We start from the raw sequence: 21,993 nt of genomic DNA, 5'->3' as shown, positions 1-21,993 counted from the left end.
GAGCAGAACACGATAGGCACCGACAGATAGGGCCCACAAAGACAAACAGCCCAGGGCGCCCGCTTCTTGCGCAGTGACCGATTGCGGACGCGCGTGATTGGCAGGTTTGGCAGAGCCGCACTCGCGGACATAACCCGGAGCATAGCCCACACAGACCACACAGACTTTCCTCGGTTGCTCTTCGGACGTCTGGAAGAGAATCATCGGGCGACCGATCAGCTGTGCGAAAGTGCACGAGAGTTACCGGATTTGTGATTGTAACGAAGCAGTACGCGGTATGCCGCTCTAATGGTCACTGTTTTGCCACCGGTTGCATTACGAATCCAGTGCAGCGTCTTTTTCTCCAGCAAGCAAAACGCATCCATTACTTAAGCGATCTGCGGACGAAGGACATCGGGTAGCTTATACGGACATCCCGTGGTTTCGAGTAACAACGAAGTAGGAAGGAAGCGATTAAGGCGATCGTATCTCGTACCGTGAAAACCTAGTTGCTCGTGCGCCACGCCACCATGGCCACGCTTCTGTACACGATCATCGGCATGACGGCGAGTGCCTCGCTGAATTGCGCGGTGCGTCGTGAAATCTCGCCCTGTACCTGCTCGCCGGGTCTGTTCGCGAACAACATCGACGTCAAGTGCGAACAGATGGAGTCCTTCGGGCAAGTCGTCAACGCGCTGCAGGACCGCTTCACCGAGGATCACAACATCTGGCTAACGATTTCGCACTCGCAGCTGCTCGATCTGGGCGCACTGTCCTTCTGGGAGATGAACATGAACATCAAATCGCTCCGGATAAACTACGATAATCTGAGGTAAGGCACGGGCTGTACCGCCGGGCAGTGCGGTAAGGGGAAACGGAAAACAAAAACAAGCGTACCGATTGACGTACGGATTGCCACTTTCGCACCGATCACACCGATCAATCGAATTCACCGCAACGCAGCGATCGCGAAGCATGATAAGAGCACACTCACCGGGATACGCTACGGCGAATGAGTTCGCCGGTGAGTGAGCGGTCGTGATAATCCGTGTGGCGGGGTATCGTCTTATCTCCCGGCTGGCCAGCCACTAGGCGCCGAACCGAATGTTGTCGAATCCGTTCCAGACGATGGTACGAGGCTCGCTAGTGCATTTGCATGTGGTTGTGAGGGTTTTCGACCGACCCGACAAAACTGATCAGCGCTGTGCCTAAGGATGGGATTCTCGATCCTCGTAGTAGCGCCACCGTAAACAATAACAAAAACGATCGACGCAAAGCGGCAGAATCAAATGCCGTCCCACGTTGATAGAGCAAGAAGCACGGACCGACAGATGGAGGAAGAACATAAAGTCAGCAAAGTTCAATTCGTTGGAATTCCGATTTCATTTTGCGATGTAATAATATTAATGTAATAATATTTTGTAATACACGACTCCGTTGCGTGATGGTCGGGGAGAAGGCAAACTATTTGTAGGGACGGTATAACATTACACTGCGCCGCCCGTTTGGAGATGAAACTGGTCATCTTAGGGACTGTCGCTGGGATAACAAGATCGTCACGAATGTCACTTTAGCGAAACCTTCTTCGCTTTTCTCTGCGTTTCCATTGCGAGAAATGATCGAGTTGTACAGTATATTCAAGAAAGAATGGGAACTTTTGCAAACCCGGCGATACTGCAACGGCCAATTCTGTTCAAAGGTCGAAACGGAAAAAGCTAACCCTCAAACATGTGCAAGGCCTTCAAGCACGCCAGCAGTCTGAGCACTAACCTCTGCCAGGCAGAACCAATATTTTGTAAACAGCGTCAAACGGTGAATTAATTAAGCGTCCAATTTGCGTGCTTATCAGTGCCGATCCATGCATGGCCATTTTCGAAAGCCGGCCAACAACTCGACGCAGTTATTAAAAAGATGCTCTTTATCTCTCTCCTTCTCTCGCTCTCGCCGTCGGTCGGGCACTGTCTCCTTCTGGCTCCGGTTCTCCAGTCCAGTAGTCTCCCACGAAGGTGATGCTCACACCGCGGTCGGGACCCTCTCCGATGTGGTCTTTCCCACCGGTACGGTGTGTATCCTTTATTTCTTTTTCTCGCGCATCCTGTTTGCACAGCATCGGCGGCGGTGGTGGCGGTGCATATATTTACTCAGCTGCACGCCAGTTGATAAAACCTGGTCCGGACCGCTAACACACCATCACGCCGAGCAGGAGTTCTCGGTCAACGTTGAGAATGCCGCGTGTGCGACGTACCTGACCGTAGCCAGGCGTAAGCCGTGGCGTGGGAAATTTGAGAAGGGTTTCCCTTCAGACAAAAAGGGTCCTAAAACAAACAATCCGAGCGACCGTTCGTCATCTGAAGCCGTTCTGATTTGTCAACTAGGATCGGGTTGCCTTGGTTGCTTGTGTTTACTCAACCCGCTTCGCTTGCCCGTTGTTGTAAGGCGCGGCCTCGGCTTAACCCATGCTAGTCCGTTGGCCGTACGGTAAATGAAGAGGAACATTCGTTTCTCACTAGATCGTAGATTGATCGATTCCAACTGTGGTCGAACCGGAGAGCCGGAGTTTGAGGAGGTCTATTTCGGTTTGCGTGCTCCTGTGTTTTACGGACCACCAGGCGTCCGCTTTCCACGCTGCTTGCATCGTTCGATCGGTAGGTTGACATTTTAAATCGTATTACGATGTTCGAGAGAGTTTTAGAAAAAAAGCAGGATATTGTGCATAAAGAGAGCCCTGAGCTGTTGGCCAAAGCGTGCGATAGTCCTTCTGGAACTGTGTTGTTGTGGAAAATTTACTGTTACAAAACTGTTTGCTTTGTTCCGCACTGCTGGCGCGATTCCTGTCCGACACATGGGGAAAGAAATCTGAATCTGTGCTATTCGCCCATCCGAACGAAACCTGCTGCGTAGATTGGTGCGCCGCAAGGGTGGCGACAAGACCCGCAACCAGTTGACACCACTCTGTACAGAGTTTAATTGAATTATCATTGATTGATTTCAATTATCGTCGGCCGCTAATCGAATCACGTTCAGCCGCGGGTCCGGGAAACCCTGAACGGCGACGCGTGCGGCGCACGGCGGAACCAATGGTCATCATTAAAACGAGCGCACGATAGAACCGGCCAGACCCTTTTCCGTCGGCGTTACGAAGATTGCTTCAAGATGGCAAAATACTGCTGGCCTGCTGGCACCGCATCGTGTGTTCCCACACAGAGTTCTCAGGAACTACCGACGCTCCGGGTCCCCGGGCGTGGGTTCGGTTAGAGGGTAGAGTCCGTTGCGGTATGTGGCCGCCAACAGAGCATTCCTTTCATACGATGCCACGATGGCGCCCCGTTATCCAATGCTTTCACTGCAGGAAGAGTCAGAAAGAGCTATGCTGCCTGTCACGTGGTATGCGAGATTTTGATTCGCTTGGAAAAGCGATATGCGATCGGTAATGATGATCACCGATGGGACGTGCTGCTGTTTTTTCCAAGCGAAACTAGGATGACCACTAGGCAGGGACCACACTGAAATTCCACCACACCAGATGGACCGAGTATTATGAGTGCTTGAATAGGTGGTTCAGTTGGCACGATTTACGGCCAAGAGAAACGTTCGTTTTGCGTCATTCGCTGCTTACGGTGGGACGTTGGATCTGCCACACCTTTTAAAATCTAATCCATTTTACCTGGCATCCTTTAATGGTCCTACGGGGGCCACAGGAAAGGACAGATAACGTCGGCCAGGCGATGGTGACTCTCAGGTGTCACTGACCAACTGGAAATTAGACTGGCAAACTAACCGATACTGCTTAGTAATGCTGACGCAAAACGAAAAACACTCTCTTCTGGGCCTGTTGGTAGGGATGATGATAAAATGTGTAGCAAAGCCAGGCCAATGAAATGGAGTCGAAAGCATGGATCGATTGGCCGTAGCTTTGACGTAGCATAGGTACGCCTTCTTTTGTGAAGCGCGTCATTTCGGAGAATTTACAAATACCGGCGAAGCGGAAGGTCCTTAAGATGTGGCTGAAATGTTGTGGCACCATGAACAGCGAGTGAGAAACACGGCCAGCACGGGGGGGCCCGTTGGTGTGTGACTTATCAACGTTCTCCACTCTACGATCAGCGAGCGGTCTGATGGATTCGCTTTAATCGCTGAACGCCCAGCGCCTGTTCGGCCCGGAGTGCCTCCACTAGGAACGTGTTGAATCACGGTACCAAATCTACGACGTCACCAGTTTCGAAAGTCGTTTGTTTGCCGTCGTTCTGCGAGGTTAGTCTGGTCCGGTGCACTATCGAACCCCACCAGCCGCGTTTGGGGAGGGCTATTTGTGGTCGTTGAGACACTTTTTGGAACCTTCGGTTCGGGGTTTTGTTAGTTTTCTTCAATTTATAATGGGTAATATTTGAAACCACGAAAACTTTAACTGTGGCCAGCAAAGAACATTTAGAGAGTAGCCCAAACCTGGGCTGGAACATTTGTTATGTATCCAGAAAACGCTTCCCTTTCGTTTTCGTGCAAACTTTGTTGCTCGGTTCGGTTGGCAACAAAATGATTGAACTCACGCAATAAAGGACGTGGCTAGGATTCACCAAGCCTGCCCGGTCCGGTTTCGATTCCGGCGGGCCAGAGAGGTCGAGAAACCACTAACAACCATAACCAACCCCGTTCAACGCCGGTTCACCGTCTGGTAACCGGTTAAGTGTGGCTGATTAAAATACGATCGGACGGCCGACCGATCGACCGAATTGGGTTCACTTTCGCAGTTTAAACGGTGACGAGCTGGCGCCACAACGACAATTGTGGCCACCGCGCCCTGTGTTCGATTCGGAACCAGCAATTGGATCGAACTTCGATCGAACTCCGGCCATCGTGGCCGGAAGAACGCGAGCGAACGCGCGTGACGGCTCCTTGCGCCTGCGGATGGTTATGCGGAGGTTGGTGGGGTTATCTCAGCGTTGGCCGTCGTCTGGTGGATGGCGTCAAATTTTACGATCGAACCGGCGACGATGATTATCGACGACGATGACGAGCTTCCCTCGTCTTATCAATGGCGGCACCGAGCTACCGAACGGCAATAACAATAATGTTTAATAATTTCAGCACTGATTTACGATGGTGTTAATTGGCGCAGGCCATCGGGCCTCGGATGCTGCTGGCTGCACCGTTGGCCTCTTCTACACGATCGCGTCGCGATTCCACGGCACGGTTGCATTGTTGTGTACGCTCCGCAACCATCAGCCGTTTGTCGGCTGTCGGACTTTCTTTTCTTTTTTGTGGTGTTTTTTTGCTCTTGTGCAAACTACATGCTCATTCGCCATGTTCGCAATATTAATTAATTAAATCAGATCCCATGAAGCCCCATTTAACACTTGCCCGAGACACGAGGATGCTGACGCAGCCCGAGCCCTGTTGATGTTGCAGATGTACTTGAGGCGTAGCGATGCTCTCGCATAACCCTCCAGACCCTTACGGCAACACACGCACACATATAACCAAGACGGGTCCATTCATGAAACTGACGATGATGATGATGATCGGTGCAGTGTTGCTAATTTGTCGCCGAGAGTTTGTTTGCTTACTTTGCAAGTTTCGTGATCCGCTGTCGGCCTGCTTGGACGATTGGAAGTGCACTTTGAGCAGTAGGCTGCGCGAAATGTCAATGATTTTCAGAAATGTTCTTTTTTAGTTACACTTGAAGTATTTTGTCCCCATATTCTGATCATTTCGAGCGAATCGATCAATGATGTCATCAGTGAACAACAAGCTTGTAGTGTTTGTCGTTACCGTATTTGACCGTATTATAATACCGATTCGATACGGTGATTCCATCCGTTGTATAATCGGTCACGCCATGTAGTAAACACGCTCCGTCCGTGCAACGATGTTTAGAAATTGCAACTGCATTTGCTCTAGCTAGATTTTTATGTATTCCATTTCAAAGCGAACTGGCGAATCGGAACGGAATCGATAATCGTGTTACAGTTTTGCGATTCGTAACTCTTTTCTACTGTTTCTCGTTCCGTTCCCTAGTCAACTGCCCGTTTCGACGTTCCGCAACCTGCCCCGGTTGGACCTGTTCAGTGCGGCGGACAACCTACTGGAAGAGATTCCGCCGGACATGTTCGAGCAGATGCCGAACCTGGGAACGCTGGATTTGTCGCGCAGTCGCATCCGCTACGTGTCCAGCGACACGTTCCGACATTTGCAGAACCTACGCCATCTGGTTATGGGCAGCAACCAGCTGCAACGGCTCGACACGGATGCCCTACCGAAGACGATACAATCGTTGCAGCTTAGCATGAATTCGCTGCGCTCGCTAAATGGTAGCATCCGTCACCTGGACGAACTGAAGCTGCTGTTCATCAGCGAGAACAATCTGACCACGTTGGCCGGCGAGCTGCCTCACGGGTCACCGAATTTGATGATGATCACGGCACAAAACAACCTGCTCGAGCACCTTCCGGCGGAGGTACGCTACCTGAAGAATCTGGACAACCTGTGCATCCCGGGCAATAGGCTCCGTTCGCTCGACGGCCTGTTGGCCCGTGCCACGCATCTTACGAAGCTGCTCGCGCAGGACAATCTGATCGAGGAGTTGCGCAAGGACGAGTTCGCTGAAGCCGAGCGGCTCGAGGAGCTCAACTTGGCCGGCAACCGCTTGACGCACCTGAACGGTTCCCTGCTCAACTGCAAGGGTCTGATCAACGCAAACTTTAGTGAGAACCGGCTGAAGGAATTCTCGCTCCAGGAGGTGGCCGGACTACGTAAGCTGCGGCTCCTTGATCTTTCGCACAACCGCATCGAGGTGCTTACGGGCCGGATGGAGAACCTGATCGACTCGGGATTGATCATCTCCGAGCTGCGGCTCAACAACAACCGGCTCCGCTCTCTGGACGGTGCCCTGATGGGGCTCAACAATCTGCGCATCCTTAACGTAGCCCACAACCAGCTGCAAACGATCACACCGAACGATCTGATCGGCATGGAGGAGCTCGAGCGATTGGATCTGTCGTTCAACCAGCTCAAAACTCTCGAGGAACTGTCCAAGGTACGTTGCATTTGCAGCCAAAAATATGGAAGAAAAAAAAAGAACTAATCATTTCGCTGTTGCTTTCAGACGTTCCTTCCCTCGCTGGAGTTGCTGAATGCTTCCTACAACCAGCTGACGACGATGCACAAGGACTTCCACGGGCTACCGATCCTCTGCGTGGCCGATCTGTCGAAGAACATGATTCGCGAGCTGTCGGTCGATCTCGTGTCGAACACACGCTGCAGCAACCATGGTGTACCGAACCGGTTAGAGATTTTCCTCGACGGTAAGCAGCCACCGGCAATGCGCTATCTACCCTTCGCTCCAAATAACTAACGTCTCGACTCTCGTCACAGAAAACCCGGTCCTGTGCAACGAAACGCTGCCGGAGTTGATCAACCAGATGGACTTCTATCATACGCGCCTGAATGGCGTTGCGCACTGTATCGTCCCGCAGCAGATGCCCGTCGAAACGCCACTCTTTATTCAACCACCGATCGCGATGCTGCAACCCCTGCTGAAACCATCGGCCCCGCTTGTCCCCTCGAACGTTATGATTCAACCGCCGTCCATCGTACAGATCCTGGTCCCCTCGACTCTGGTCATGCAACCGCCACAACAGACTCAGCAACAACAATCGTCGGCTCCACTATCGTCCGCTGCGGTGGCTGCTCCCGCGGCAGTTCCATTACCGACCCAATCGGCTATCCTGCTCCCGGTAGCTTTACCCATCCCGCTTGCACTGGCCACCGTTGCCCCACCCGTTCCGGTACTGCTCGAAGCATCAACCGGTGCACCGCCACCACCGGTGGCCAACGTTTCTCCCATTGAATCCCTCCCGAACAGCATCCCCCAGCAGCAGCAGCAACCACTGGACGATGATCCAAGCGCCAACGGGGTTCTGGTGATTCCGCAGCAGTTGCCCTACGACGAGCTAAAGTACGATGCGCAACCGGAACCGGAACCGGACGATGCGTCAAAGCCCACGCTACAGACAGCCGGTGGGGCCGATGATAACAACGACGTTGGGCGGGCACCGCATGCCAATGACGGGCCACCGGTACCAATCACCACCAGCACGACGATGCAGACAATTCTCGAGTTTAAAAACATCATCCACGACGACAGCTACGGGGCGGGTGGACCGGCGGCCACCGTGATGGTGGTCCCGGTGCCACCGGCCACCCTCGTGCTGCCGGAAGTTATCCCACTCCCGCTCGACAAGGCGCAAGGGCTAGCGACGGAACCGCAGGACGATGGGCCGGAAACGCAGCAAGATCAGAGTGTCGATCTCGATGACCTGGAGTGAGCATCGGGCTGGCCTTTGGCGCAAAGCTTTTGTTTTTTACTTTCTTTACAGCACAGCTGCTGCTGTTGAGAGTGATTTTGACTGAGAGAGGCAGAACTAGAGAGAAAGAGAAAGAGAGAGCGCTTGAAGCATTTAGCCAGCAATCCCTTCGAATCCATCTTCGGATGTAGGACAGGATTTTCTTTTTAGCCAACCGATAATTGCGCCTTAGTTTTGTTTTCTTTTATGTTTGTACTTTAGTATTGTACCCTTCTGCTTCCCATTTGCTTCCACCGTTTAAATTCGCGTGTTTAAAGTGCCATTGTTTTAATGTGTATGTGTGTGTGTGTGTGCGCGTGCGTGTATTGTTTGCCATATTTGTACCTTGGTCGGTCCCTGATAGAGCTTGTCTTTTCCGTTTCCGTTTGGAGTAGGCGGTGTGAATTAAAAGTAGCAAACTATGTGACGGAAGCAGCAGAGGTGCTGAGAGTGAAGAATTTATTTAGGGGAACGAAAGATTAAACGAAGATCAACGAACTATATAAAACACTATTTGTAAGACAGCATCACCGTGTGCATCCTAAACCGTTTGCTTTGAACATCAATCGAAAAAATTGCGAGTAATTTAATAGGGAGAGAAACAGAGAGAGAGAACCGATATAAACGGATATGCAATTTGCAGCAAAAGAAGCGGACACTTTGAAGGAACCCAGTTTGAAGAATTGAACATATGTTACTCACTCTAATGTTAGCCGTAGATAACGCTAGATATACTCATAATGTTAGGCACGGGCGCGCGCAAGGAGCAAGAACTTGCAGGATGAGCAGAAAGCATGAGCAACAGCGCGATCCGGTCAATCTGTTACGATCGGTGATCGTACACTGTGAAATTATGAATTTGTCGAAAGAGCAGCAAAGAAAACGAATTGATAAAAGCAAATATTACTCATAAATATGCAAAAGGAGTAAGGAGTGTGTCACCGTGAGAGACGAGTTCAAACGAGTAGTGGGTAAGCGGTTAACAGAAGGGCGCCAGTCATTGCTAGGTGGAAGGTAAAATAGCGTCGCGAGTTACAGAAAACAAAACAAACACACGTGGCAAGAGCCACTTTCGGTTCAGATACCTGAACCGAGTGGCAACGGACTCCACACCAAACCTGTCTGTTGACCCAGGAGCCTGTTGACGCAGCAGCGTGCCAATGTGTAATGCAGTTTTCCAAATGTATTGCTTCTTTGATTAGAAAGAATTAAATTGCAAATAAAACTACCGAAAACAAATTGCATTTTATTATCGTTTATTTCGTGAACTATCCAGGAACATACGATCAACTCCTGGATGGCAAATCAGCATTCAGATACGGACACCATCGGCAATTATTCCGGCACAACGTGCAGTGAAACACAACAGCGACATGAAACGAGTGTTAGCGTGTTCAGTTCATTCGAAAATTGCTCTTTATTTTAAATTTTGTTCTTGTATTACTATGTGTGTTTGCATTTCGTTTGTGAATGGTTTTTTTGTTTGTTTGTTTGTTGGATTTGCTTATATCCGACGACTAATCGCATCGATTTGCATTAGTTTGTCAATTTTTTTGCCAGCCTATCGCCGCGCCCTATCTCGCTCTTCTTTACCGTTTCGCTGTCTATCACAACACTCGCGATCGCCGACCGATCGCTGGGCACCAACGCACTCACACGCTTGTCGGGTGCTCCTGTAGCCTTCCGCTAGCTAATGCCAAACAAATTATACTTTTTTGCGATGAATTAACCCATTCAACAACGGAACGCGAAGGTGACAGTCGGATTTCCGAGGGAAAAATTGTCCAAACAAGTCTTGGTGTGCGTAAATCTTACTGTCGGATCTTCCCCATTCTGAAGCACCAGCGTGTCGAATGGTGCGATCGGTGATTCATCGAACAGGTTTAACCCCTACGTTACGATGATCTCTTACCCACGCTGCAAAAAGCGCACAACGCTGGTACGTTCAATAAATTAAATTGAAAATATCATTATCATCCTGATTCGTTTGCATTGATTAAGCGGACCGATGAGAAGAGAAACAGAGACGGGTGCAGAAGGAAAAAGAAACGGCGGCAATAACAGATTGAGGGCGAAGGAAAGCAACAAGAAAAGGGTTAGGGAAAAAGAGGGAAACAAACATCCAAATAATCTAAATATTAACGTAAGGAAAAGTAAAACATATAACACTATTAAACTACCGCGTTCTCGCTCAAGCATTCTTTGTCACGCATCGGATTTACAAGGTTTAGGTCACAACCAACCAATCTCTGTCGCACACACGCGAATCTATTTGTCCGGTGTTACAATCCTTACTATTTTTTTGCGTTTCCTTCGGCTTAGATTTACCATTCCTTCTCTGTTCCGTGTGCTTTTTATAGCCGAGAAAACGATCCTCACTAAATATGTACATGGAAGCAGCTGCTGGGTGGAACAACATCAAACTAAGAGAACGTAATGTTGTCGATATTAAAGGGCCTTTGAGCGTGAAGCTGCATTCGTCTCTTTGCGTAATGGAGAACAAATGAAGTAGCAAAAGACGGTGTGTGTTAGTGTCACCAGCATAAGGCTCACGACCGATCGGAAGGATCGGAGTCAAGCATTAATTTTAAACAAACCGATCTTGAGAATGGTTTCAGGGCGCTGGAGCCTCACCATGCTCGTTAATATCACGATAAAGCTTTCCGATGTTCTCCGGTGCCCAATTTCTGTTAGCCTAACTTGAAAAGGTTCTCTCAAAGTGACGAGTATCGCTACAGGACCAAGAAAGCCGCTGCCGATCAATATGGTGCGCCCATTGCCTTTTGCTGCTGCTGCTGCTGCTGCTCCCTCTCTGCGGTTGGCGCAATTCAACTCTCCTGCTTGTGTGGTTCTTCGTCAAAGAGGGAGATGATGGGACCACACGCTACACGCATATCACCCGCGCTTGATTTCGTCACACTCCGTTTAGCCGTCCAGCTCCATTCCGGTCGATTCTGCGTTCGACGCCTCATCAGTGCCCATCGCTTCCCCTCCGGCACCACCAACGCCTCTCGACGGTTCACTCAGGTTGCGACAGTGCGTCAGCACGGTCTGCGCCAGTTCCTTCAGGCGTGAATATGGCTGCGGATGGTCGATTAGCTCCTGCAGCAGCTCGACACCGCGCTCCTGCTCCACCAACCGGCAGTACTTGTTTGGATAAACCTGCGGGGACACTTTATCGGTTAGCGCATCCGGTCTTTCCTCCTGCTTCTTCCTGCTGCTGTGTGGCATTCACTTACTTTGGTTAAATTCGCTAAAGCCCAAACGGCCCAATGCTGACACTGGGGAGTGTGGTAGCAGCGGATCAGACCCAAGATTGGCTCAAAACTGCGATAGTTGATGTTGCGCTCGGCGGACAAGTCCCACCGTTCAATCGCTTCGACCATCCGCATCAGGACGCTCTGCCGTGTCGGTTTCGTGATCGTCCACGCAACGTCCCCATCGGAGGCAATGTGTGCCAGCACGCCAGCTGCATTGTAGCTAACCTGTAAACAAGTGACACCGTTTTGCGTGAGAACACGAAATCGTGCTGCGTTGACACCACGTGTACCAACGTTACCTCAATGCCATCGCTGGACGAGTCGAGCAGATCGGAGAATTCGGTTATAAACTCGCTCGTCATCAGGCGGGGCCGCAGTTCTTTCACCTCGGCCACGTTACCCAGCAGTCCCATCATGTTGCGCAGCAGATCGTCCCGATCCGGAAACAGCTAAAACGGGCAGAACCAACCAATCAACGATTAGCATTCCATCGGACAGCAAGCAAGACTCGGGCTGGCGCACCTTTAGACAACCGAGGAAATATTCCATCCCACGGCCATCCAGAAAGCGTTCACAGTTCTTAGCCGTCTCGTCGGTCACGTTCCACATCGTCGACCAGGCCACCTCCATGACGTCGTCAAAAACGCGCCGCGACAGTCGATCATTGATCAAGTTCAGCATCGTCTGTGGGAAAAAGGACAGCGGTTTAATCTGGTGCGACCGACCGACTACCCGCAGTAGCAGCAGCAGCCCCTCGAGCCCTTACAGAGATAGCACCCAAATCGCCGAGGAACATCTTCTGGCTGCCGTCGACCTGGCAGGCGAGCGAATTGAGCAGATAGATGGCGATGCGCTGCACGAAACCTTCCTGCTCGCGGTACGACACGCCATGCAGCAGGATCTGTACCAAACGCTCGTATTCGAACATCTAAAAATCGGAGACGGGAGTAAATTACTAGACGGGCAGCCAACGAGGGTCCGTCGGAGGGCTTAGAGAAGCGCAGTCTTACCACGTCCTGCGGTATGTTGAACTGGCAGAGCGTTAAGCAACCGTTGCGCATCATCGTATCGTCCGTCAGGTGCGTCGACATGCCGTTCAGCAGCGTGTGGATGATGTGGTTCTTCAGCGGGACACCAAACTTCATCTTATCCCGTCCCTTTGCGATGTAAAACAGTGTGGCACTAAGAGAGAACGAAAACGAGAGTCGGAACATCTGGTTCCCTTTCCCAGTCACGGCACTGTGCTCTGTCCGTTAACCTACCTGCCACTGATTTGAATGTTTTTCACGCGAATGTGTTTATCCATCGCCGACAGGACGACGCCTAGTGCCTTGTGGATCTGCTTGCACGTCTCGAACCGCAACAGATGATACAGATCGTTCAGCACCTTCGTCAGTAGCTCGTGCCGGTCCTGGTAAGCAACGGCCGCGACCAGTACCTGCTGCTCGTTCGCTTCACCAGCAATCTGAGTATCAAAGAAAGGACACAACCAGAGAGTGTGAACATGATCAATTGCATAAGGATGCCATAAGCGGTAAGATTGCTTACCCGAAGCGCTGGAATGTCGTGCCACTTGCAGGCCGAATGGGACGTGTAGTAGAGCCCGAGAAAATCCAGCGGCCGATCGACGCGACTCAAGAGCCCCGGGATATCGGAACTGCTGCCCGTCGACGATCCGGCGCGTTCCGCCACACCATCACCGGCCAGATTAGTGCCAGAAATATCGAGATGGCGCAGTTTCGGTAGGTTTTTTACCAAATTTGCCAGCAACTGTGAAGGAAGAGAGCATTCGAATGTGAAGCTTGTTCCGGGAGGGTCCTTGTGGCACAACATCCCCTACCTTGTTCGGTGTTAGATAGTTGCCGTCGACGTTCGCTCGCGACACGGACAGGTCGAGCGTTTCGAGATTCTTCAGTTTGCACAGTGTGGGAAACTCGTGCTCGAGTGGCCACACGTTGAAGAGGATCAGGGTGCGGAGCGCCGGCAAATCGACCAGCGCCTTCAGACTAAACTCGGCGAAGATGCACGCGGTTAGATCGAGGTGGTTCAGCTCGGACAGGTGGCTGAACTGGATCGTCGGTTGCAGGACGACACCGTTCAGCTTGAGCCGCTGGAGGCGCGGCAGCTGTAGCTGAAAGTCGATCGGAGTCTTCTCGTTCGGCTCACTGTGCTTCAGCATATCGACGAACCGGCCAAGCTCGAGGGACCGAAGCTGCCGGCAGTGCTCGATCAGACTGTTCCAGGAGGCGGTCGTTATCTTGTTGCAGTACCACATCGACAGCGAGTTCAACCGGTGTCGCAGCAGGATGCGCATACCCTCGTTGGTGATCGTGCTGTTGCGGAGGCTGACGTGGCGCAGGGGCGTTCGCTCCGTGTCACGAAATATCCGTATGAAGCAGTCATTGATGTTCTGGCCGCACTCCTGTTGATAGCGAAGAAATCTGCCGGAAAACGGAAAGGTCCCTTGATTAGTACGCGATGAAATCCTGATGGGTTAACTTCGAAAAGATGATCGTCTCCCGATCGTTTTTGGCCCGATTCATTTGCATCAAGATTACATTAACTGAGAACAAAGTTTGACCCATTTTAACCACTACCGATCAAGCGTACGATCAACACCAACCTGGGGGTGAGCAGCAAATGTTAAAAATATAACTATTTTACGGTTCCGAAACCGTACGTTGGTTGCCAATTCGCGTGAATAGCACACCGAATACGCCACATAAATCTGTTCCGAGCTTTCCATTTTTTTCTGCTCAGCGCAAAAATAAAACAAACAAACGCGAGGGGAAACGAAGCGACCGTCTCCTTGGCGGTCTAGGAGAGCGTGTAATCATTTCTTTCCCATGACCTTGTGACCAGCACCGAAAATTCAATAAACGGACCGGGCCATCTTAATGACACGCGGCCCCACGGTTGGGCACAGGCTCTGCTCCGGGTGGACGTTAACTCAGACGTTTAAACCGTAGAAAGCCCGATCTTCGCCCGATCGTGTCAGCTGATCTTCATCATCGTTTCGACGTGACGCGGTGCGGCCCACAGTAGCGCGCTGCGGGTTCGTTTGCTGGGAAATTTGATGAAATTAAATCGTTAAACGATGGTGGCTCCAATCAATTAAATCCCATCGATCAACGGATCGACGCGGTCCATGGTGGCGCCATCGTCTGAGGCTAAAAGAGTTTGCTTTTTTAATTGAACCCGCTAAATCTGTCTCCGAGAAGATGTTTCTGTGAAAGGGTGCCCGCTCCGAATCCGAAGGAAGTGCCTTCAACATGTTTCGTCACTTTTTGGTGTCGAAGTTTGAAGGTCGATTGCAAAATTTAAACCAGACCACCAGTAGAGTGCTGCTGGAATACGGGGTGTACGAGAGTTTTAAGCGAATAAGTAAACAATAAACATTTGTCCACTTTTCCCAATGGGAGCATTACAAATTGAACAAACAAAATTGCCCGCCCGTTCCACACTTCGGGCCGGTATTTATAAACATACAAATCAGTTATGATTATCACAATTTGATTACCACCCCAGAGTATCACCCCACCGGCGAGGACACAACGTTGACCTCTAATACACACTGGAAACAAGAAAAAGCTGCGCAATGTTGGCGGGAAGTCAGTCAGCGTGCCGATCTTGCGTTTTGACGTCCGCAACATGAAACCGAATCCGCTGATGCAGGGCAAACACCAGCTCATCAGCTGCTAAAAGTAAGATATTGATGTCATCCCCTGCGTGCAGTGGCCGTTTCGTGCCCCTCGCTAGCGCGATTCTCAACCACAACACGACCGCAGCGCGTGAACATCTCCCTGGCGGGTTCGAATCGGAAGCGGAACACACCTAGACCGTGTGGTGTCATCGGTCAATTTGCACTCACACCGGGATACGTTCATAGGGGAATCTGGTTTCCGCCAAGCGTCGGCCAAAGTTACGATCCTCGATTCTTTTCGCATACACTGCACGCCACCGCCACGAACGAACCAGCGCTTGGATTGGGTGGGTTGTTGACGATGCAAATTGAATCCAATTGAAGTTCAATGCAATTGGGTCAATGAGAAACCGAGACCCGGTCGGTGGATTTTGTGGGAAGCGCCATCGTGACACGCACGATCATCGGGTCGAAGGCTGCGCTTTACCATCGGCGTCGAGTTCGCAACCAAAATGGCGGGGCGCAGTAAGCATCTTTCCCCAAAGTAAACAATTTAAGAACAGAACACCGATTGCTAGGAATGTAAAACAATGCCCTAGCGCAAACTGCGTCAGCAGCAACGGAGAAACTGAAACCCAATAGAGAGACGAGGCGTCAAGTGTAACACGAGTGCGAACTTAACCCCTAACTGTCCCGTGCGAAACCCGTTCCGCCAGATAGGCCGCGCGCGCGCGCCACCCCAAAGGGCGAAAAAGGAATGGAACAAGCCCAACAAATGGCAAGGACGGTGGCATTTCGTCTTGGCATTCAGTGGCGCGCAAACGGCGTTAGTACAACGCACACGTCGTCGTAACCATCGCTCACCCGACACTGAAGGTCGGCGCCCGCGGCAGGAGGGGAACCAACCCAAGCCCGCCAGCCAGCACTGTGACACATACGCCGCGCTCAAACATGTCGCTACAATTGCAACCAAGGTCCCTGGTTTTGGTTCCTGCACCAGGCGCCACATGGCGCGATGCTGCTTCTGATGACGATGATGATGACAATTGTCGTTAGGAACGCCGCGCGGCGAGAAGAACAGCAGCACCGAACGGAGCGCATGGTACAGCAGATTATTGCTGGTGGTGAAGTTCATTGACATAACTTATCATCATAATCATCATCAGCCCCCTCACACGCTTGTGCTCATTCGCCTCTTAATCGGTGGCCGCTGGCCGCGGATGAGTTTACTTTCGCCTTGACTTGCGCACGCCGCCGCCAGTAAAAGCCAATCTGTTCTGCTGATGCTGCGGTGGTGTGTGATAGTGTGGAACACGCCGTCACCACGATTGTAAGCTGGCCCGTGGCTGCGGCCCATGGAAGATCGCTTTTGGCGTGATAGTTCCAGTTATCAGTTTACTTAACGTCATTTATGTGCGTACACGCGATAGGAAATCGCTCGCGGTGGCTCAGCATGCTTTCCTGTTGCCAAAGGAATGGTCCAGTTCAGTCCAGCGCAGGAGGGATCGTTCCAAGGAGAATGAAAGTCAACCGAACGGAATGCACTTTGGAAAGGCTGAAGTGCATCCGATGGCGGTATTAATATTAAAAACAACAAACACTGAGGGACCAAAAATGGTGCATTCGCAGCCAGATTTGAGTCTCTTCAGTGATAGACACGGAACGAGCGACAAAAACATTGCTCGCGCCATGCATTCAGTCGCAGCGGACGCATCAAAAGCGCGCCATAATTTCGGAATCATTGTGTCACGGATCACTGGACTCTTCTTGTCACTGGTTTACGCCCATCCGCACAGACCTTGGCCCGAAACAATTCTAGGGACCCCACCCTAGGGTGATCGTGTGTCGTGCTTCTTTCAGTAAAGGGTAAAATTTTTGAATTACTTCAAATCACGGAATGGTCGATTTCCTGTGGTCGTAATATTTGGAGGTTTGCCACCAATTAAATCCCCCCAAACACCTCGGGCGAAGTACGATCGCACCGAACCGAAAAACACCACCATCCTCCCTCTTCCTGCCTTTGAGCGACATAATGAGGATCAGAATGTGGTAATTGGGGAACCTAGCGTTTCCACAGCTTGTTGAATCGGTTCGGGTGCCGTTCTCCGCGCGCGAATGAGGGCGATGGCCGCCCCATACGGTGGACACGTGAAGATGCGGACCCGAGCATAAGACCATTCCACGCTCCACTCTGTCTCGCTGGGGCCAGCAGCCTATGAATAGACACACCGAATCGGACGATGGCAAGCCACGGTGGGTGATCGGCGGGTGGCGTAATTGAGGATATTTTCTAAACATAACCGTTTTCGGGTGTGTCCACCGTGGATGCCGTGCGCGGCAGTTGTTGTCGGAATGGCGAAGTAAAATCTCGCCTGGTGACGGTCGTTGGCAAAATTAGACGGGACAGGCCACTTGGACCCGTTGGGAGAGAGGTGCGGGAAACTTTTGCGTCTTACAATTTATTATTATTATTATTATTATTATTATTATTATTACGGAAGTAAACGATTGGCCACGTTTGCAAAGACCCCTTTATGGCGATAGGCGTGCTTACCCATGTAGAAAGGACGTTTCCCTGCGCACATAAGGCTGGGCTCTGGCTGCAAAATGCAAATGCAATTTTTGCGCCTGTCTGCCGTGACCTGGCCGGAAAGTGTTCGCCGGCCCCTTCGCCGGTGTAATCGAAACAGCATTGCGTCAGTTGGTGTTTGCTGCTTCAGTGACCGTTTTGGCAAAGGAGGTTTTCGAAACCGTTACCGGGCTTAGTTAATGGCTCCCTCTCTGTGGTACTCGACCTTGTGCTGCGCGCCTGAGTGAAGGCCAACCCAAAGCTGGAGCGATTAATGGCTCCGTTGTGAAACCTTATAAAAAAAAGGCATAGACTCTGATGTTTAATTCTGGATAGATTATAGATTATTGCTCCCTAGGACTGTAAATTTGAATGGATCAAATACCTTCCAATACCTGATCGATAGTAACAAAGCCCAGGTGGACTAGAATCAAGTCAACATTCACCGGACTACCAGGATCCGTGAACGTAAGTAACGATAGCATTAGAAAACAGGTTTGAAGTCGGGAAGAGGATGGAAAAATTAAGCCAATGCTGGCGAATGTCAAATTACTACAAATTGCAGCAAAAAAATAAACTAAAGACCCCCCTCTAGAACCAGCACCTCTTGAATGCGGTCCACTTGTGCCGCACGTATACCACCAACCTCGATGTCCTCGATAACCAGAGGTGCTGGAGGGCGCATGATAAAATGGAGATAGTAGTACAAAGAAAAAACGCGCATTAAACCTGCTCGATTTAATGGACGGGCTCGTGTAGCCGACGCCATCAGCTGTGATGTGCATGTAGTTGTCATACCGACGAGCGCAATCCCAGTCTGCTGTGCGGTGTGCAGGGTAATTGAAGCAATTGGCAGTCACTGTAAGCGCAACATAGCAACCCGAAGCATAGTACCACACACACACTCTCTCTCGCTGTCTTTCTCTTTTACCCACACATACGCAGAGCACGTGCACCTTCATCATCTGGTGGTAACTGCTGCTAGCAAGTTGCATCGAAAACTGCATCGTAATGTGATGGGAGAAAAAAAAAAGCACACCCATATCAGAGAAGGCAAGGTGAGAGCGAGACATCAAATGTGGCAGAAAATTGCGAACAAGAAAATGGAAAAAAACAGCGGCGACCCGAAGGAAACCGCAGTAAAAACAGCTGATTAGCTTCTCCGCATGGTGTGGGGTGAAACTTTCTTCGAAGGCGATGACGCTGGTGGCCATCCATATAGCTAGAAATCGCGTCGCACAAGGAAAAGTAGGCCGGGACCGTAGAACGGGATAGAGTTATGTAACGATCGGGGGTCGCCAGAACGGAATGGGTAGAGAGGCTAAGGCTGTGCGGCCTTCTCGATAGACGCGTGGCTCAAGAGGATAGCTGTGGGGGCCAATTCGGTCACTTTGGTTTGCTATGTTCACGCTTCTTTGTTCTGCGACCGAATAGGGTCAACTCAACGCCTCGCCCAACGCCCCCGGTGGGGGGAAGAGGACCAGAAAAAGGCCTACTATGTGGGGCAAGAGAATGGTAGAATGATCATAAGGAACTTTGTTGTCGTTTTCGTGAAAAGTTCTCCATTTACGCAGGTTTCCGTCCACCATCCAGCCTGAAAAACTAAGAGCTGGTTACGGATGACTCACCTGTCGCAGATTTCGTTCGGTATGACCACGTCCTCCTTCAGCTCTAGTTGGTGCGTGACAGGATCGGTGGTACACATAATGTGGATGTTCTTCGCCAGGAAGCGGATGGTGGTCTCCAACAGTGTCGGGAGCTCCTCGTCCATGATGCCGCTTTCTTTGAGCCTCACCCGACCTAGCATGATTTTACGGAGCCGCTACAGTCAGACACCGTGTAGCCTTCGACGCCCTTCAGATGGATTAAACCAAGGCCTGGATGACAACCGATGCTACCTTCACTGGATGGTTCGCTTTCACTTGATTACAGGTCACGCGGGAAGGTTCAACGCAGCACTATCTCACACTTTGGGCACACTTCTTGAGGCAAACACACGGACCACACTTCCTTCTCAACTCACACCTCGCGCGGGACACTTCAACGGGACGGGTTCTTTTACGCGTGGCACTAATGCAGCAACCAAATGCAACGCAATGGTGCTCTTTGTTTGCCCCAGCAGCAGCCTACTACGACGCACAGAAGCGAGCGCTGTTTGGCTATGCTTTCTGCGTACGGGTGTGTGTCAGTGTGGCTGTTTTGCGTTGTCTATCCGTTTTCCCAGCTGGCCACCCCACGCGATACGGCTGCTGATGCACGGTTTATGATAAATTCTCACAGTGGCGATGGCGAACCTTCATTTAAAAACATCGAGCTGCTGAAGAGGGTCGTCAACGTCACGCTGGGCTGGAAACTGAAGCGCCAATCCACGATTCCGTGCCACTTGCACTCAAGCACTCATTCTTTCGATTTTCACCTTACACATGCTGCAATCAAATCGATACGGAAACAAAACATTCAAGTAACCATGTAAGACACACAACTTTTCCAATGCTGCTTGACATAACATGCGCTTGTTGCTAACAAACTCCGTGGCACGCAAACTACACTCTCTTGAACCGAGTCTCTGTGTGTCATTATCATCGCTAGCGACGTACTTTGCGCTGCCCACCAACCGACGGACGGTCTCTGTCTCCCTTGCGCGCACACTCGATTAAAATGTACTGCGATGATGACGTCGTAACATAAACAAATGTGTGCTCGCTCTCACTCTCGCATAGGACTTTCGACTTATGCTGGTACTGTCTTTCTCACTCGCTCGCTCTCTCTGTGTTATGCTCCACTCTCTCCGCTGGGATAGAAGGAAGAGACTACTCTTTCTCTCGCTCACTCATACCGTAGCCATACGTCACTTGGACCATCTGTCAGGCGGGAATGAACAGGCCCAGTTAAGGATGAACCGTTCACCGTCGTTTCATGGCTGATGGTCAACACCTTTGCTGACGGTCAGCATTATTTACTCTTCAACTGCTCGGACGCACCGTCATTTGCCACTAGCTAGCACCACCACCACCAACAACAGGTACCGTGGATCTCCATTGGCGTTAGTCACCATCTAAGTGAGCGATGAATGCATACGAAACATAAATGCACACTATTCCCACAACCCCGAACCGAACCGCGGAAATGCCTAAAACATGCCATACTAATTTTGCTTGAGTCTCACGAGCTATCAGTTGCCAACTGGTAATCATACTATGGAGGAAACAACCACTCGAATTGTTCGCAATGTTCAAGTGAACAAGAAACCGTTTAACGGTTCAAAACGAGAACTGAAATGGTAAAAACGTAACCAAATCCGATACTTTCTACTAGCACAAACGTGCGCGTTTGTTCGCTTCTGCAAGAAACCTGTACGTCGTGTTTGTTTCTTCGGCGAAAAGTAGCTCCTTCACTGCGCTCGGCGATATTTGGGGACCAGCGGGTTTTCGGTAAGAAGCAAAGCCGCCTGTGTCTGTGTCTAGCCAGAAGAAGAGAACGTACAGAAAAGCTAAAAATAAACCAAATATTTTCATACTCAGTTCTTTCCACCAGCAGCCCGATGAAAGGACGGACAAACGACGGACACTGAATTGTACTTTAAACACGGTCGCAAGCTAACGTAATCCGTAGACGTATTCTCACACTCTACGGAGATTCTGGTGAAAATTAGCAAGGCTTTGATTACCATTTGATGCTGCGACACGCGAAGTTGAAATGCTTCCAAAATTATCGGAAAACTGATTAGGTTCTCGGTAATAAACACGACCTTGATGCATCCCCTAAAAAGACCATCCCCACACTATCAACAATCACCATCGGCCGAGCTGTACAGACCAGTTTTTACCACATAAATAGAACAGGCAATGCTGTCTGGCTGTCTTGCAGCATCTGCGTCATTTTGCGAGAGGCACATTGAAAACAACAACGCGAGTCAGCTTTGCCCAGTTCCTACATGATGCAAAAACTACACACACACACACAAAGATGCGCGCACACTCACTCACTTCAGTCAGGTGTTGTCGATTTACAACGCAAAAAGAAAAAAGTTCTATTGCCACTTCCGCATCGAGAAGGCGGAAAGACAAAGGAATTTGGTGGATTGCGCACACACTTTCGATCGATTACTTTCGATGCTGTTTAGCTGTTAGCCATGCGGGAATGTAAGTTCGGCACCTTACACTTTAGCGAGATAATAATAAAATCTTATAAAAATCTCCCACC

At 50.6% G+C, this 21,993-nt stretch overlaps 2 protein-coding genes across 2 annotated transcripts; one reads left to right on the top strand and one right to left on the bottom strand.

Moving 5' to 3' along the window:
• Positions 1-508: 508 nt before the first annotated feature.
• LOC128276919 (protein slit) lies at positions 509-9,551 on the top strand. Its single transcript, XM_053015382.1, has 4 exons — positions 509-811; positions 5,992-7,009; positions 7,079-7,277; positions 7,348-9,551. The coding sequence occupies exons 1-4, from the start codon at positions 510-512 to the stop codon at positions 8,298-8,300; spliced, it is 2,472 nt and encodes an 823-aa protein (XP_052871342.1). The 5' UTR covers position 509; the 3' UTR covers positions 8,301-9,551.
• A 139-nt stretch (positions 9,552-9,690) lies between these two features.
• Positions 9,691-21,924, bottom strand: LOC128268630 (protein zer-1 homolog). The gene is made up of 11 exons (XM_053005767.1): positions 21,777-21,924; positions 19,419-20,216; positions 13,419-14,019; positions 13,127-13,348; positions 12,841-13,043; positions 12,589-12,760; positions 12,345-12,506; positions 12,101-12,262; positions 11,878-12,027; positions 11,558-11,803; positions 9,691-11,480 (listed from the first exon to the last, which is right to left on the bottom strand). The coding sequence occupies exons 2-11, from the start codon at positions 19,595-19,597 to the stop codon at positions 11,244-11,246; spliced, it is 2,334 nt and encodes a 777-aa protein (XP_052861727.1). The 5' UTR covers positions 19,598-20,216; positions 21,777-21,924; the 3' UTR covers positions 9,691-11,243.
• Positions 21,925-21,993: the final 69 nt, after the last annotated feature.

Source organism: Anopheles cruzii, chromosome 2, assembly GCF_943734635.1.
Source record: "Anopheles cruzii chromosome 2, idAnoCruzAS_RS32_06, whole genome shotgun sequence".
NCBI lineage: Eukaryota > Metazoa > Arthropoda > Insecta > Diptera > Culicidae > Anopheles > Anopheles cruzii.
Note: the sequence above shows the minus strand (reverse complement) of the source record. Positions and strands in the feature narration are given on the sequence as shown.